Source organism: Leptosomus discolor, chromosome 1, assembly GCF_034619465.1.
Source record: "Leptosomus discolor isolate bLepDis1 chromosome 1, bLepDis1.hap2, whole genome shotgun sequence".
NCBI classification, from domain to species: Eukaryota; Metazoa; Chordata; class Aves; order Leptosomiformes; family Leptosomidae; genus Leptosomus; species Leptosomus discolor.
The window spans coordinates 162,583,011-162,601,127 of NC_141391.1; the positions used below are offsets into that span (position 1 = coordinate 162,583,011).

Below are 18,117 nucleotides of genomic sequence, written 5' to 3' on the forward strand. Positions count from 1 at the left end.
TGGCTAGCAGCTGGCCATGCCCCCCTCATAGTGTGGAGGGGCAAGCATGGCACCCATCAGCAAAGCAAAGTGTCTCTGCCACAGGCAGGCACCAGCTGTAGAACCAGTACAAGGAAATGTGTTTTAGGCAAAATATAATTAACCTAGATATGGATCTTGATGCCACAAGACAGTGCTGAAGCCAAGATCTTGACAGGACTTTTACAAGGAGGAGACAGTTATGTGGATAATGAGAATAGCCCGTGGTTAAATGAGTCGAGAACCCTTTCTCCCTTACTATTTTTCCTTTTTCAAATGAGTGCCGTGACCCCTTTATCCCTGAGGGCTTGAGTCAACTATGAACTGTCACCACTAGGGAAAAACCTCCCTTTAAGGGCAAGTTATTACATAATGGATTGCTGCGGGTTTTCTGGTACCTTCCTCTGAAGCATGTTGTGGTAGCCAAGAGAGAGAAGCGAACCCTGGGCAGAAATGCCTGGGTCTCCTTTTAGTTTCCAAAACTTGTCAGAGTCCCCAGGCCTTGCTGGGAAAGGTGGTGGGAGTGGGAGAGCAGCTGTGTGGAAGGGCCGGGGTAGAGGGGGATAGCATGTGCACGGGTTCGCTTGTAATTAGGAGATTTGTACTTTGAAAGAAGTTAATTAGTAATGAAACTTCTGACTGAATGATGCAGATTGTGAGGACCCGCTTTGTTAGCAGCTGAAATTAATTACAGGCTCAGGCACAGGGAAAAGGAGGGGGTGAAGAATGCAGGGAGGGGGAGGCATCACCGAAAGAAAGATGATAAACCTGGCTGCAGGCTGTTGCTGTGGTGACGGGAGGCAGTCACCGTGGTTGACAGCAGTGACACATTGAAGGCAGCAGGTACTTCTAATTACCCCCTCCACCGACCCAAGCAGGCAGCAGCCCCTCCTGACTTGGGGCAGGAGATGCTCTGGTTTTCATCTCACACTTTCTTCCTCTCTGCTGCAGGTTGGATGTGCCTTTTCAGGGTTCCCTCCTGCTCTGAAAGGAAAACTGTGGGGTGGCAGCTTTTCCTAATGTCACTTTAATAGCCCAGGAGCCGCCAGCGATTCAGCAACATCCTTGGGAAGCCTGGACAACGCTGGCAAACTTTCAGAGAGCTGGTATACAAAAAGCAGGGGCAGAGAAACTGAATGCGGCTGGCCAGAGCTTTTTGAGCAAGAGGATGAGGATCTTGTGCATCTGGTGCGAATTGCAACATTTTTGGGAGTGCTCACTGTGCTGGCCATGTCTTGTGCTTTGGGGTCTTGCTGGCTGCCCAAAGGCACCCTGTCATGGTCTATGTGGCCTAAGCAGGGGCACTGCAACGGGAGCGAGAGGAGCAAGGGGAACAGGGGAGCCTCCTGACCACTTCTGAGTTGCTGCTGCTGAAGCATGTGCACAAAAGTGTAGATCTGTATGAAATAAAGCCCTGACTTTGAGCACCTTTGCCTGAATTCCCTGAGTTTGGCTGCAGTTAGAGAGTAGTATTCACTGCCTCCTGGTCTCTTGTCATGTTTTCTGGATGTTTGCTGAAGGAAAAAAAAAAACAAACCTGGCTTTTAAAACAATTTCTGCTTTTCATTTTTAAAGTATTAATTTCATCCAGGGCTGCTCTAAGCACCGGCTCTGTCCATACCTCTTCTGACTGCCTTATGCCCAGGGAGAGGGACTTTTGCAGGCATTGGCTCAGCCCATGCTGAAACTTTTCTAGCCCCTTGAAGAGTGTCATTCAGCACTGATCCCTCCATCAGGGCTTCACTGGTGCTGCCTTTCCAGTAGCTGTCAAAGCACCTGCTGCAACATGGGAAGGCTGAGAGAACTGGGATTGCTCAGCCTGGAGAAGAGAATGCTCAGGGCAATCTTATCCATGTGTATAAATACCTGATGGGAAGACTAAAGGAGACAAAACTGCGCAGTGGTGCTCAGTGACAGGGCAAGAGGAAATGGGCACAGCCTGAAACATGGGATATCACATTTAAATGTAACAAAACACTTTTTCACTGTGTAGATAGTCAAACACTGGAGCAGGTTGCCCAGAGAGGTTCTGCTGCCTCCATCCTTGGAGATACTCAAAACCCAACTGGATGTGACCCTGAGTAAGCTGCTGTAGTTGATGCTATTTTGAGCAGAGGGGTTGGACAAGATGACCTCCAGACGCCTCTTCCAACCTCAACCACTCTGTGGTTCTTTAGTTCTGTCAAAGATGATACTGAACAGATTTTGAAAAGTCCAAAAGAGAATTGCAGTCTTACCCAAAGAGCCTGTGGGAGCTAATGGAAACATCTCTGATTGCTTTCTTGGGCTTTGGATCAGATCATTAAAGAAATGTGTAAGAGAGAGAAAGGTGGAAAGTTGAAGTTCTGTCACGTAGACCTCTGAGGGCAAACATTTTATTCGTGTCTTTTTGGTGTGTTCCTCTCGGAAAAGGCCTCTGGTTTTGAAGCCCACATTGAGGGTGGGCTCTATGTGCATTACTTTGTACAGCACTTGGGATTATCTTGGTGAGGGACAGAGCTAACATGTTCTTGAAATCACATCATAGCATGATTGGCACAGTAGAGCTAGCGCCCTGCTCTTGTCTGATTTTGCAACTGAAGGTAGCTCACTGAAAACCAGGTGGGGGAGAAGAGAAAGAATTAATAATCTTCTAAATCAGATTGTGCAGGTTAGTCATGAATCACTGTCAGAGAATGAGCACAGAAGAGTTGCTCAAAATGAACCATAGATGTTGAGTGTCTTTCAGAAGTGACCAGAGATACAGAGCACTGTTTTGGATTCAGTTCTGCAAGAACTGAAAATGGATGCGATCAATGGCTTATATTTTAAATGGATGATTTCTTGGGTCTGTTATTTTAAAATGATAAATTAAAAAACTGAAAATGGAAACTGAGCAGATATGTTTATGTGAAGTGTCTTAAAAATACCCAAGAAGGATGATTCTGCCAGAGTTTGGAGGTCCAGTCTCATTAGATCTACATCGCTGCTTTGCAGTGAAAATGCTGGAAAGATATCACAGAGATGTGCCCACTTCTAGGGCTAAAATACTGTAAATGACTTCTTGGATATGTGTGTACCGGGTCTCAAGATTTCTTCAGGAGGAGGGGGATGGTGAACAGGAAGCAGGTAGACTATGTGGAGAGCACAGAGAAGGTCACGCAAATACACCATTTTAATCCTCTTTTGTAATATATAAATGAAGTGGTGTTTGGTGAAATTAAAAGGTAACAAATTAAAAATAAATAGGAGAAAACAATTTTTAATGTAAAGTGTAATTAGGCAGTGTAGCTCACGGCTGCCAACTGTTATCGAAGCAGATATTTTAGTAAAATTATCAACAAAAGATTCAAAAGAATAAGCGAAGCATCTGCAGGGACACCAGTGTAGCTGAGAAAACAATTATAAGGTCTATCAATCCTCATGCTTTAGGGCATAAACAGATCACCAGCTGGGGTCAGAAACACAATTTCCCCCATGGTTACTGAATAACTTAATTAGGCACATTGCGGAGTTTTATCCAGCGTGGGTCACTGCTGGAAGCAGAATAACAGATTAGATGGACCATTGACCTGTTTCAATATGGCAACTCCTTATCTCCAAGTTCCTCTCAGAAGGGAAGAGGGAGACTTGTGCTGTATCCTTTTCTGAGAAGGGCAGTAATCACTAGGGTGACATAGAGATCCAGCTGTCCATTTTGATTTAGGTCCCTAGATCACAGAGATCTCTGCTACATTTCAGTATAAGCCACCATGGAAAGTCTCTTCCATGTATTTGAAAGATTCAGTAAACAATGAGGGAAGGGACTTGGCAAGGAAACAGGAGAGGAGTGAGTATGTGTTTAACTATGGCAATGATTTGATTTACAGAAATAACTTAGGTCTTTGTACTACGTCCACCTTCCCCTTTTCAAAGGAGTTGTGGATTGATCGAGGAGTGGAGTAATGAGCAACTGAGGGGGAGAAAAACATAAGAATATTATAAATCAGCTTATTTCAGCCATAATGCTTTTACAGAAGTTTTCCTTGACTCTTTTCCACCTGGTTTGAGTGTGTCAGCATGATGGTGATTTTGTTAAACTGTGTTACCCTGGGGATGTACCAGCCGTGTGAGGATATGGACTGCCTTTCTGACAGGTGCAAAATCTTACAGGTAAGCAACCTTCCTTCTTGTTTTAATGGTGAGTCAGTCCAAGTCACAAATTTTCATGCGTGCTTTCCTTCAATGTGTGAGCAACACCTTCCCAGACAGGTTGGCAAGAATGTTCCTGGCAGTAAACTATCCTGTTGTAAAATGGCAAGAGCTTGCTTTGAGGAGGGGAATGGGGTGAGAGAGAGATAATGAATGAAGTCTACTTGCATTACAGAACAGTTGCTAACCTTCCTGATCCTGTGCATAAGCAGGGGTTTCCTGACATAGACAGCTGCAAGATACACAGCTCAGAGGTAAGCCAGGGAGAAATAACTAAGGTTACAGCATCCAGGCAGGAAAGAATAGCAGCCTCCAAGGGTACTGCTGAGTCCATGGGTACCGTGGTCTTCAGAATGCCCAAAGGGAGAAGATATGCCACGGTATGCCAAGAAGGGCCATGGGTATATCTAGCCTATGTACTAGCTGTGCTTGCTGCTTCCCCAAAGAGAAGGTGACATGAAGGTTGTCATCTATAATATTGCTGAGGCTGTGACATTCAGATATCTGAAGCCTCCATCCTTAATTGGTATGTGCTATCTAAGCTGTGCATGAAGCTACACCATGTCCTTATCTGAGCCATTTTCAGTGGGGTGATGGGGAATCCCTCCTGGGAGACCTTGGAAGGAAGGTGTTTCCCTAGCTGGGTTTGTACCTGCTGGTGTTGAGCCAACATCTCCTTTCCAGTCCATGCAAGGAGTCTCTGGGTCTACATCAATTGTTTCACCCATGGGGAAAAATAAAAAAACACTATAAAAGCCCCTTGATTACTTGAGCAGCAGGAAGATGTGATGCCAGGGCTGCACAAAAGAAGCTTTTTCCAGTCCTGGCTTGAACTCATTTTCAGAAGTACTGAAAATTGTAGTTGTCTCACATTCTGCATTTTAAACTCCAAGGCTGAGAATGCTTATCAAACATTTGGTTTCTGTTTGGCAGGTATTTGATGATTTCATCTTCATCTTCTTTGCCATGGAAATGGTCCTAAAGATGGTGGCCCTGGGGATCTTTGGCAAGAAGTGTTACCTTGGAGATACCTGGAACCGCCTGGATTTCTTCATTGTCATGGCAGGGTAGGTCAATAGTTTCTGGGTTTTGCTCTGTGTTTGCTGGAATCTTGCATGGAACAGAATGATGTAACTGAGGGGAAAGTTTCCACTCTGGTGCTACTGCAGCACATCTGCTGAACTGGAATCACTGTAATAACTGCTGGGGTTAGCAGTTTATGGAAGAAACAGCAGACAAGGTAGCTTAACTCCCCAGCTGATGTGCAGATCCCGCCCAACTTCAGTAGATGGTGTTAATTTGTACCAGCTGAAGAGCTAGTCCAGAAACTTTTGTTTTGTTTTGTTTTTAAAATATCTGAGTGGAAGAGGTGTAACCCTTACCAGACCTGAGCTAGCTTCTGTGTTTCCAGCAGCACTGTTTCAAAGGCAGGAATGTAATTTTTGTTACTCTGGGCTTTTTGTCTTTGTATTGCACTGTCCTTGCCCACGGTACTATTGGGACAAGTTGACATTTGAGTGTTTTTCACAACAAAGTTGCTATGGTGAAGCTGTGATTTCCCCTCTGCATGTATGAAGTGGAAAGCCTATCAGGATTTGCCTGTTGAATCACAGCAAAGTGTCCGTCTCTGATGCCAGTGCATGTGCTTTTTTGGAATTTGTTTATTTTCAATTAGATTGCCTTGTGGTATAGTAAAAAAAAAAAGTCAGAAATAAATATGTAATATTGCTGTTCTCACAGCAAAAAAAATGAACATCTTTTCAGAGAGAAACCCCCACTTTCCTTTTTCTCCCAGCAAGGAATTACTCTCATTTGCTGTCACCTGGAAGTATGTGTGTTACTGACTGAGCCAGCAGTGAGTTCAAGCTCACTTTGCAGAGTTTTCCCCTGCAGTGCAGAGCAGCACTGTCTTTATATTTGCTTTTGACACAGTTGTTCTACAGCAAGACTTGAAAGTCATTCTCCCTGGAGGGGCATATAATTGTTTGCTTCTTGGAGGGAGCAAAGATTTTTCAAATTCAGTTCAGTTGTAAAAGTTTGAAGCCTGATTCTTGGCCAGTTTGTACATGAAAACAGAACAGGCAGATAAAAGTTGTTTCTGAATTATTGCAACATGTGTGAGATGGGAAGACCTTTCTTGTGTCTGAGCCTGCTGTGATTAGCATCTGTTTTAAAATGGCCCCGCATGGGACTGTGAGTTCATTAGGAAAGGCTAAGTTAAAGCACCTGACACATGGTGGTGAGAAAAGCCAGATCATTGTATGTTCTAGCCTGAGCTCCTGGTGGCAAAATTGCTGGTGACATGATGCAGAGAAAGTGAGACTTTAGCACAGCAGCCTTTGAGGAAGAAAGAACAAGTGTGTTTGAAAGGGGGATCTTGGAGCCCATGGTGCTCCTGCATGTGGGTGATGTGCTGTGGTGTGCTGGGAGGAAGGCTCTCTGGTGGGCACGGGATCATTGGCATACGGGGTAAGAGGCTTGGGAACTATGGGTCTTGCTCTGCCTGGTGTCCCTGCAAGCATGGTATGTGGGTGGTGCTGTTTGGCGAGATAGTGAAATCAGTGGGACACTGCTAAATGAAAGAGGGTGAGCTCAAGTGCTTACTCCATGCAGGAAACAAGTGAAATCCATGCTACCTATTTGAGAAGGGAGTAAACCCCATTTGTATGTTTCTCTCTGTTGCCGTTGCTGGCAGAAATTTGAGGAGAGAGAGTCTTTTGTGTATCTGATAGCAGTACTAGGAAAAAAGCTCATATCTGAACTCCTTTCAATGTCAAGGAGACTTGGAATTGACTCCTTAGATATAAAATAATCAGTGTGGAGGATTTTTCATTTCAGGTCCAAAACTGAAAGAAATTTGTTTCCTGATTTCTATGCAATTGTCCTCATGAGGTGTCAGCCTGAAATGATAGTAATCTCATTAGAATATCTGATCTCAAAAGACTTCTGCTAAAGAAAGATTTTTCCATTTAGTTATATAGAACTAATGACTATATAATGTATTTCGAGTTATAAAAGCTTGTGGTTATTAATTCATTATTCTTTGAAATTCATTAAAATTGTCTGCACTGTTTAAATCAAATCCAAGGTTCAAACTTGCCCTTACATACAGACTGCAGGCTTTTATTTAACCTCAAATTTAAGCCCCAAGCTTTATCCTGATTGGATCATGGCTTCAGCTTACTCTGGGTCCAGATGCTATCTTAGCGTTCCGACTAAGAGAAGACATCCTGCATTAGGTCTTGCATGTTTTCTCCATGCCAGTGGGTTAGATCCTGATCAGAAGCTAATCAGTTTTCTCTAAGGGCCTTTGTCTTTTCGTGGCCCTGGACTCTCACTGCCTGCAAGGGAGGTCATCAATTTGGCTCTCAAGAAAATGTCCATGAAGTTGGGAAGTAATGCACTGCCTAGAAGACGTGCAGCTTCTTTCAATTTCAAGAATAAGAAATGTACTTCTAAGCCCCTCCTCTTCCCTTGTCCCTTTCCAAATAAGTACCAACGAGGCAGTAAAGGTTGGAAGAATGAACTGTAGCATGGAAAAGCAAAGTGCAGGCAAGGGACTGTTCTGTCAGGCATTCCTGGGCAGCTGAGACACCTCCATCTGGCTAGCTGCATGACAGCACGTTTTATCAAAGAGCGTAATGACTATTTGCTGCTATTTGGTTATGTAAACCATGTGTTCAAGCATTCATTTGTAGCTTTTTCCTCACTTCCTTGGAAAGCCAGAAGCTATAGTTTTAGTTAGCTGAATTCCCTCGTGTGCCCATGCCCTGCTTGCCCCTGCTCCCCACGCAACCCAGCAGCTCAAGGAGGAAGACTCCATTGTCACTAAAAATGTTCAGTTTCCATGGCGATAGGAGCTGACATCACCAGAACTTTCTCCACTCTCGCACACTCCCTCCCCCAATCATCTTCAACACTGTTTTTTTAGAAAATATTATAAAAATCCCAAAACAACAGTCCTAAGTCAACACTCTCCTTCATTGTTCCCCTTGGAGCTCCTAAAACTGAGCAAGGTAATTTGGGTTGAAGAATGCAAATACCCTAGTGCGCACAAGCAACCAGGGCTGCAGATTCAGCTTGCTGGTGCTCTAGTTCCCAACTGTTCACTGGCAACAGGAGGTTGAAGGTTCTCAGACGTTTCAAGCAGATTGTGCTCATCACTGTCTGTCCTGGTGAGAGTCCCTCTTCCCCTACTTTTGTGATTAGGTCTTGTCTGTCATCATTTATTTCCCACAGTGATGGGTGTCTTTGGAGAGCTTGACTTGAGGCAACTTCAGAGGGTAGCTTCCTAAAGTTAAGAGCCTACTATATTTTGGAAGTTGGGGTAATGCAAACACCAATCATATTGGAAATGTCAGCCAGCATCTATACACGCATGAATTAGAACAGTCACTTATTTCTGGGCTAGCATTTATCACTTTTTAAGCCAGGCAGTTCTCTAGCAAAAAAGTGAGCAATTTCTCCTGCTTGCTGTACTCTGTGAGGTAGTTGTGTTCACCTTTGATTGGAGACAATGACACTGTCCCTCTGGGAAGGGAGATGTCCCTTTACGTGATTCTGTCCTGAGGGTTCCCATGCAAGGAGTGAATTCTTGCAGCCTGCCTGGCCTTGGGGGCATTAATTCCACTGGGGGAGTGGTTGTTGTGCCTCTCTTGAGCCAAGTGCTGTAATTAACTATCTGTGGTGGGAATGATGTCTGTCTCTGCCCTCTTCTGTGTCATCCCTACAACATGTTCTGATAAGCAGTTTACTTGTGTAAATAGGGAAGTAGGTTAAGGGAGAGAGTACTTCACTATGTGGCTGGGGGGATGATTGTGATTACAAGTATGTGCCCAAAGTATGTCCAAAATCTTTCCTTAACTACTTGCTGCTTGGAGTCCAATGGCTGAGGAGAGGCTGGTCTGTCTTTCAGAGAATGCCCCATCTTTGTCTTTCTTCATTGTCACGCTGGAGCTTGACACATAGATCTTGTAAGACATGATCAAATCCCCCCCCCCCCCCTTGCCTTTGATGGGAGGAATGGTATGACTTATATATTTTGGCATTTTGAAATATACTTGCAATGTTTTTTAACAGCTTTTAAAAGTGGTGGACATCAGAACAAGACACAGTACTCCATATAGCTGTTTCAGTGCCTTCAGTGGTAATGCTGTCTCTCTATTTCAGCCTGACTAGTTCCTACAGCCCAGCATTGCAGTAGCCCATCTAATCAATCACAGCATCTCCCTATCAATTCATTCAGCTGCTTTCTCCATTGGCTCCAAGCTTGTTTGATTGGGGATTTTTTCCCCCTCGGTCTCCTCTTCTGAAGAGAGAAAATCCCTTTCTCTTAGTAGAAACAGCAAACTGTTCCTAGATGTATGCTGTTCCATTTGTTCACACTGGAATACATATTATTTGCATTTCCAAAGCAGTTCATACTGTTCTATGTTGCTGACTTGTCCTCTTCATTTCTTCTCTGTTCTCCCAAAAATATGCTTCAACTGCAAAATCCATCAGTGATTTTTTTTTTTTTTTAAATTTTCTGCCAGGTTGTGATAAATAAATAAAGAATAGAGCAGCAAGAATTGTGCATTACAGAAGTGCATCTGCTCATGAATGAGTCCCCATTTACTGTTGCATGTGAGGTTTATTACTTAGCCAGTTTTTCTCCAGCTAATGTTAATGTATGTCATGATGATTTCATGTCATTCCAGCCATATCAACATAATTACTTGTCTGAACTGGACTTGTAATCTCATAAGAAATTATAGCACATTAGTTTGATGTCTATTTTTCCTTAAACCTGTGTTGATTGCCATTAATTTTATTACCCACCTTTAATCTGTAATCTATCAAAGATGCATATTGGCGATTTCATTACTGTACTGTGATCAGCATCAGTCCAGTCAGCCTATTGCTATCACTGTGTTTCTAAAGTACTGGCACAACATCAGACTTTCTTTGACCCTTGGATGCTTTCCCAGTTTTCTGAGACTAATCAAAAACCATCAGTACTGGTCCAGATCTTTTCTGTCCATCTCTCTTGAAACTTTTGGATATAAATCGTACAGGCCTGCTTATCTTAGAATATCGCTATTTTGGTATGCACAGCCAAAAATACTTGATCACAGCTGGAGTTAAAATTAGCTTATCATCTATGGTACACATACATCATCTGACCTTCCTCATAGAACTTTTTTTTAATTGAAGTTTTCTGACTTTTTACACTGTTCGTGACAATTCTGTTTTTTTGTTCTAGTGATTAACTTTTACCATTTTATGTGCTCGTTCAATTCTCTTACGAATTTTCTACAATTTCCATCTCCTAATTTATATTCATTGCTATCAGCTTCCCTTTTCCTGCTATTACATTGCTGCTTTTGCTTTCACTGATGTACTATCTTTTTAGCCCATTCAGCTTTCTTGCCTCCATTGAAGCTTCTTGGATACCTGATAAATATTCCTAAACACCACTTGATTGTCATCCACAGTTCATGAATTAAAGTCTTTATACTGACCAGTTTGATGCATGGCTGGTTCTGTGTGTTTTCAATTACGTGAATATGGCCTCCTTAATCCATCAAGTATATCTGGTACTATTGGTGATCTTAATTGATTTGTACATAACACATGTAATCAAATAGTCCTAGCTTTAAGTTCTATGATAAAAAGAAACAGCACTCAATAGACCATCTCTGTATCTTCCATCCTTAAATGCAATTTTCTTTGAGTTGTAAGGCACATCACTGTAAATGCTGGAAAACTGCAAGGAGATTTAGGCGTCCCCAGCACATGTTGCCCAAATTCAACTCTTGCAGATGGACAAGGGGGGAGGGATTTTCTTCCATGAGTTACAGACCAATACCAAGAGAGCTAGTAAGTCTGTTTTCTAGTGTGATCTGGATGACGTACCAAATCACGTTCATATGATCATTGGGTTAATATGATAATTTGGGTTGGAAAGGACCTTGTGAAGTCTCTAGTCCAATCTGCTTGTTCAAAGGAAGGTCAACAACAAACTCAAATTATGTTGCTCAGAGTTGCTCAGTCAAGTCTTGAAAACCAGCACCTCTCTGTGCCCAGCCCCACTGCTGATTTATATCTATAATGAGTCTAAACCTCCCTTCACTGCTCATATTTATATCTTGTTCTCCTGCCATGCACCACTGTGAAGAACCTGACTTCATCTCCTTACTGACCTCCTTGTAGGTACCAAGGAGCTGCTATTAGGTCCATCCAAAATCATCTGCTGTCCAGGTTGAACAAGCCCTCATCCCTTAGCCTCTCCTCACCAGCCAAGTGCCCCAGCCCTATAGTATCTTGGTGACCCTCCACTCAACTTGCTCCAGTTTATCAACATCTTTCTTGTATTGGGGGGCCCAAACCTGAATGTTGTATTGTAGATGTGGTCTACCAAGTGCAAAGTAAAGGGGATAATCCCTTCCTTCATCTACTGGCTCTGTTGGTGCAGCTTGGTATGCCATCAGCCTTATTCGCATGGACTGTGTGTTGCCTGCTGTCCCCCAGGACCCACAGGTCCTCTTCAGCAGAGCCGCTACCCATCAGTCCTTAGGCAGCAGGCCAGTCCAGCACAGCTGCAGGACCTTGCATTTATCTGTTGAATTTCATGAGGCTCCTGTCAGCCCATTTCTCTGGCCATGAGGAATTCTCTATATGGCAGAAAATTAATCCGTAAGTATTCATTTCCAAATTGTCACTGATCCATACTAGAAAATGCCATATTTGACAGTGTACTACTCCCCTTCCCTTTCTGTCCACTTGAGCCTCTCTAGCTAGGTTAAAATCTTTGATTTTAATATGCCTTTCCGGCAGATCTTCCCACCAGGCTTTCTTAATGCCATTGAGGCTGTTTATGCTCATAAAATGAACAATTTCTATTTTCTTTATTACTCAGGCCCCTGGCACTGGTGTATAGATGATGCTGTTTTTCTTCCCATTACATCTTTTAGTGCATTGATTTAGTTTTGTTCTTGACATGGAGGCTCTGTAAGAATTAACTTTTTTCATAATTCCATCACTTTCGCCTTTGGTCTTTCATTTTACAATCTCTTGACTGGTCTATCTCTCAATTTCCTAATTCTTCGTCTAATGAAATGCTGGTTAATATTTCTGCTTCTCCAGAGGTAGCTGAGCGCTCTACAAGTCTTCTGCCCTATGTGGCTGGCCAAATCAGCAGTTCATTACCAGATTGCTCCATCATCTCCTTTGCCTGTTGGCCAGGATGGGCCACCGAGGAGCTCAGCTGAATATTTCTTGTCCATCTTCTTCAGAAATTGTCTATAATCTGTGGCATATCATAAGAAAACCAACTAATTTCAAAACACATAATTATGGGTAAATATTGTCCTGGAAGTTTGAAAACCTTCCTAAGTTTGCTTTTTTTAATGTCATCTCACTTACAGTATGGCAGCACAGCTATCCTGATATCTTAATTTCTTTTCCAAAGCATCCTTTCCTTTCTGGGTAGTTATGCAGCCTTTGGAGAGGGTTTTCTGGCATCTTTGTACAGCTGGAGACTCCTTCTCAGGCACGCCTGATAGCCCCTTAGATTGAGCAGAATATTTCTGCTTGCTCCCTGTGCCCTTTGACTAGTTGCTTCTTCAGGAGTGCTTCATGCAGCTTCCATAGATAGTTATCTACTATCCTTGATTTCTGCTTTCCCCTAATTCCTTAGATATTGCGTCCTTTCTTCCATAAACCTGCAGTGACGCTGCTTCCTAAATCCATCTGTCCAGGCTCTTTTTAAAGCTGTGCAGCATCAGTGTGTACCTCTGAACACTGACTTTCTGCTTACGGGGAAGCCACCAGTTTATGCTTATGGCCCCAAATTCATCCCCCTGCATTTCAGCCCAGGAAAGGGGGCTGACAGGTCTCTGAATGATGAGAGGTACCAGCCCCCCAGCCTCAAATGTCCACCCATTCCAAGGAAACAAAATTGGCACTGTGTAGTGCCCTTCCACACTGGGAAGATGCTGCTTAGCTTGAAACACTGGTTGGCCTCAGTCTCACAAGATGGGGAAGTGTGTTGCTGATCTTCTGCTTTCTCTTTGCTTTTAATTAACTATGGTCCTTCAGGGACCTGGCCAGAATTTGCATAGTTATGACTTTAAAATCTCGGACCATTAAAGACTTATTAGCAGCAATGTAAACAGCAGAATGCTCAGAAAATCCTGGTTAGCTAATCTTCAATGACAAATGAAAGTTTCTATAAAAACATGGCAAGTTAAATAAAACTGTAATAAATACAGCAATTAGGTGTTTTGAGCAGGGATAAGATAAAGATGGAAACCAGCAAGTAGCTGGCTAAATAGCATCTTAACCAAAGGCAGAAATATCAGAAGCACAGCCCTTCCCCCCAACACACACTCACTTTTTCCTCCTTAATGATACTAATTATTTCATTTGCTTTCTCTTAGTAAAACTAGCCATAGATGTGCAACATATTGAAATAAAAGCAGTCATCAAAACGAAATGAATCACACCAGAGAAGAATCAAAACAAGGAGGCAGTGGTACCCTGCCTGTGTTGTGTATAGTTCTCAATTATTGCCTCTGATTTTTTGCCTCCCTAAAAGCTAATTGCCTACCATGTGAATCCTTAGCTTTATTTAAAAAAAGTATTAAAAAGAAAGCAACACCAGCAGGCTCTCTGGACCCTTCCCCCCCCCGCCCCCCCTTACAGAGCTCAGAGCCTGTGTTTAGACTCCTGGTTTTCAAAAGTGAGGCCCCGTCACTTGTTTTCAGTCATCTGATATTGGTGAGTCCCTCTGGCTTTTTTATCACAGTGTGAAAACCTGCTTATGTCTTTTCATATCATGTCTCTGAAACTATTAAGAAACTCTGACGTTTTTTCCTAGTACACTGTTTGGAGAGAAATCTGAGTGTTCAGGGGTGTGAAATAATCACATTCCAGGCAGCAAGGGACCAGTCTCACTGCCTCTGGAAGCTTTCAGCAGCTTTTGCTTGCAGAGCAATTAAAAGAAAAAGGTAGGAAAAAAAAAGTTTTGTACTGGAGAGGGGAACAGTTGCAGGATATTTTTTTTAAGAATACTAAGCATCATAGCTTTGGAGCTGACTGTGTAATTAGTAATTGATCTGTCACTCCTTGAAGAAATGCCTTTTTACTATCAGAATTGTAGCCTCTGTAATTATTATTTTTTTAATAAAGGGGGAAAATTATGTCATTTTTGCAGTCCTTGTTTTACTAGCACGGATTATTTTTTTCCTCTGTCTTTCAGCTTTTACGTCCATGGAGAGTTGTCTTTTTGCAGCGTGATGGGCTCTAACTTTCAGAAATAAGCAGGACTACTTAACTGAGTACACTGTGGTTTGCAGAGCAATTTAGAGGCCTACTGTGTAATGTCTGGCCACATCCCATATGATGTTATTCCATCCTTTCTGCAGTAGGTGTTGAAAGGAGTTCAGCTCATTTATTTAGGGTACATTTTGAAGCCTGGCCCCGAAGGCACCAAACTGCAAAATGTGTGCAAATGCCTGCACGGCTTGCTCTTCAAGTATATATCAAGCGAGCTGGTAGCAGGTTCAGTGCTGGGGGCTGCCTGCCAGCCCTATGCCTCCTGCAACACGGAGCAACCTATGTCCATATAGCAAAAGATCAGGTCCAAAGAACCAGTCAGCTGGGAACCAGAGCAACTATGAAGACAACATTATTAAGGAGGAGTCCATAGGTGACTGCATCCCTGATGTGGCTGGGAGGATGCATGTGCTTAGCACACCCCATGCGGGCTGGTGCTCTGTGCTTGTCTGAAGCCTCTGCCCATTCCTGATGCACCGGTAAAGGTTGTGCCTTCTTGCAGCTGTGAGCAAGCGAAGGAACTGGGAGAATGGGCCACAACACAACCCTCTGAGCAGGGAAAAGGGGACACCTAGAGAGAGTCTTTAGTTTCTGCCATAGGCCCCAGAACCTTTGGGGTCAAGTAAGGATGTGGCTCCAGCTCCAGAGCAGAAGGGCTGGCATAGCACAGAAATCTTAAAAAATAGGTCCTGCCCAGGAGCCCTGCAGTCCTGGGGCTAGCAAGTAGCTTGTGGTTTTTGTCACTGCTGGTACATGTTCGTCCTGTAGCTGCAGACTCAGAGTAGGAGCAGTGGCCCTCCTCTCTTGCCCAGCATCTGGGCAGGCCTTGTCAAAATCTTCTGGTTCTGCTTCTGACATCTCCAGATGGGTTTGTGAGAGACTGGATTCATCCATCACCTGTGCCTGCCTGCTTACAGCTCTCCTTGTGTACAAGCTGGGCCATGTCAGTCTTAGCAAGGGCTGACAGGAGGTGTCTTGAACGCCACACATGCCCCATGCTCTAGCTCTTCAGCTTCATGTTCTTCCTCCTGCCTCCTTTCTGTTGCTTGAATGCTGATGGTCCCTCACTATCTAGACAGTCGTGGGTACCAGTAAGTGGATTTTGCTGCTTGCCCTCCCTTTTTTGCACTCCACAGATTCAGGTAATAGAGCTCCTGGGGGAGCCTGGCCAGCCCCATTCTCCACGTTCCCTGCCCACTGATACGTCTCCGGCCGCAGAGGGCCAGGGCTGGGTGGATCTAGTGATGCACATGCTTTTTAATTTCTTTTCATCAGAATGGCTCATTAATATAAGAGGGGAGATACGGGACCATTGGAGTATGTTGCCCAGTGGAAGGACAGGCTTTGCTCCTTCTTTGTGTTGTAGCCACAGTCTTTGAAGCCAGAGCAGAGGCAGTGAGACCTTCCTCTCATCCTGGTGTGTACTAGAGGGATGGGAGGACTTAGGGGTAGATGAGTCTCCCACCACCACCCCACAAACAGCAGGTGGGAGATTTGAGCTCTGGGACACATGGCTCACAGATCAGGGGGACAGACATCTTGGTAAATGGAGAGACATCAGCTCCAACTTTTGGCACCAATATCTGAATTAAAAATTCAGACAGCAAAAACTGTCAGACATAGTCTTCTATTTTCCCTGTGACTCCTATGTTCTGGATCTTCGAAGTGGTAGAAATTCCAGTTTGTGGAATTTGATGGCCAAATCAAGGAGCTGAGAACAGAAAGGCATATTCTTGTATACAGAAGACTTTGGTTGAATCGCATCTAGTCATGGTATAGGTACACATCAGGCTTAGACCCCTGACATAGCTGAGAAGCTGAAGGAATTCGGAGTGAAGAGCAACCAAACAACCTTCTCTCTTTGTCACCTCAGGTGCTCATAGATGCAAGGACCAAACAAAAGTCCACAGGCAGGAAAAGCTTCACTTTGCACAGAGACTCAGCAAGCCTGAAATTACAGCTAGGAAGTTAAAGCTGCAAAGTTTCTGGCTTCAGTGCCAAACCCAAATTTATTTGACAAAGAAATATGAATTGATTAGGCTGCAGTTAATTAGATTTCAATTGAAAATCCCTATCAGGGAAGAGGAATTAGGCAGCTTTTGAGTTTGTCAAAAACATACTGGCTTTGTGTCATAAGAAAAATACTGCCTCGGTGTTTTTCATAAGTGTTTCCAGAATGCATTTTAAATATTATTTCTTGGCTGGTAATTTTCAGCAAATAGAAGTTCAGGAGGTAAGATTAGCAAAGTTAATAAGTATTTAATAAAGGTAGAAGGAGATGTGAATACGAAGAGGTAAATGGTAATGTTTGAACTGTTTTAATCATGGATTTCATCAAATGTAGTTGTGAGGAACCTGCTAGCCAGACACTGCTATGTGTGTTATCTTGGGTTACACATATAGCAAGATAAAGTCTGAATTTTCTGGACTCCTTACATGGTTTTCATATTATTGCTATGTCTAGGTTAAATAGTCTTAGTTTTTATTCCTCCATCCTGCTGGTCAGTCTGCTCTCCTGGGCCTTGCACAGAGCCACGCTGGCTGTGTGTTTCTGCTGTTGGACAATAAGCATCACTCTTCTCTCCTGTTTCATTGCTGCTGGAGAAGTGGAGAGTGCCAAGGCAGATCCAAGCCCTCTCTCGAGCTCACAGGTCCAGAGGACCAAAAGAAATGCCAAGCTGTAGCTGATGAAGCTGTTTTGCTATCATCAGCCCTTACGAGCAGTGAAGGTTTGCAGTGCTGGTGGTTTGCATGCCCCCTCATCCCTGTGTGCGCTCACTGTCTGCTCCAGTGGCTTGGCATGGTATGGAGTTACACCAGACCAGGTACTTTCTGGACAGGGTCAGTGTGCTAACAAATTGCGCACTTGTTCCCTACGCTAGTTTGCTCTCATCTCTGTTAAACTCAAGGTCTCTTGTGTGTTTAGCTGAGCAGGCTTATCTGGGTGTATCAGCAAGGCAGAGACTGAGTCAGAGGAGGAAGAAGGAAGATGATAAGTAGGGAAAGGGGCAAAAGGAATAAAGGAAGATGGAAGAGGGAAGAAAGGACTGGGAAGGGAATTGAAAGGTACAAGGAAAAGTGGAAAAAGATGAAGAAAAGGGGCAAATGGAAAAACTGGAAGGAGGAAGATTAAAGTGAGAGGTGGAAATGTTGCAGGCGGGCGTGAGTCAGAGGGACGTAAAGAGAGAAAGGATGTAGGGAGGAGGTGGGATACCTTGAGAATGGGGAGGGAGACAGAGCTCAAGTAGAGAGGCATTCCCTGCCAGGTATCCCTGCTGCTTCTGCAGGATGAACCCCATGCATGCAGCTGGTGCCCTGTTCTGTTTTCCACCCTGTCATCATTCCCACCATACATCAACCTTGAGCCGTATGGTGTAGGGATGGTGCGTGCATCAGTCCCCTCTCCTTCCAGAAGTTTCATGCAGCAAGTTTTGAAGAAGAAAATCTCTAGTGAGGGAAGAAGAATTACTGTATAAATTCAATTATCTTGACAGCTCAGTGCTCAAATTCCATCACAGATCAGGAATTTCTCTCTGATTTAGCACAGTTCCAGCTTCCTAATGTGCCCCTGCACTCACCCACCCACGCCAGAGGCCGCAAAATACTTTA

General features: G+C 43.7%; 1 protein-coding gene across 2 annotated transcripts in view; it reads left to right on the forward strand.

Annotated features, from left to right (window-relative positions):
* The window catches only part of CACNA1I (calcium voltage-gated channel subunit alpha1 I), a 158,799-nt gene that overhangs the window by 64,352 nt on the left and 76,330 nt on the right, over positions 1-18,117 (forward strand). For both annotated transcript variants that reach the window (XM_086469345.1, XM_086469351.1), the window contains exons 2-3: positions 4,038-4,149; positions 5,122-5,255. In XM_086469345.1, the coding sequence (XP_086325471.1) occupies positions 4,038-4,149; positions 5,122-5,255 (246 nt within the window). The remainder of the gene's footprint in view (positions 1-4,037; positions 4,150-5,121; positions 5,256-18,117) is intronic.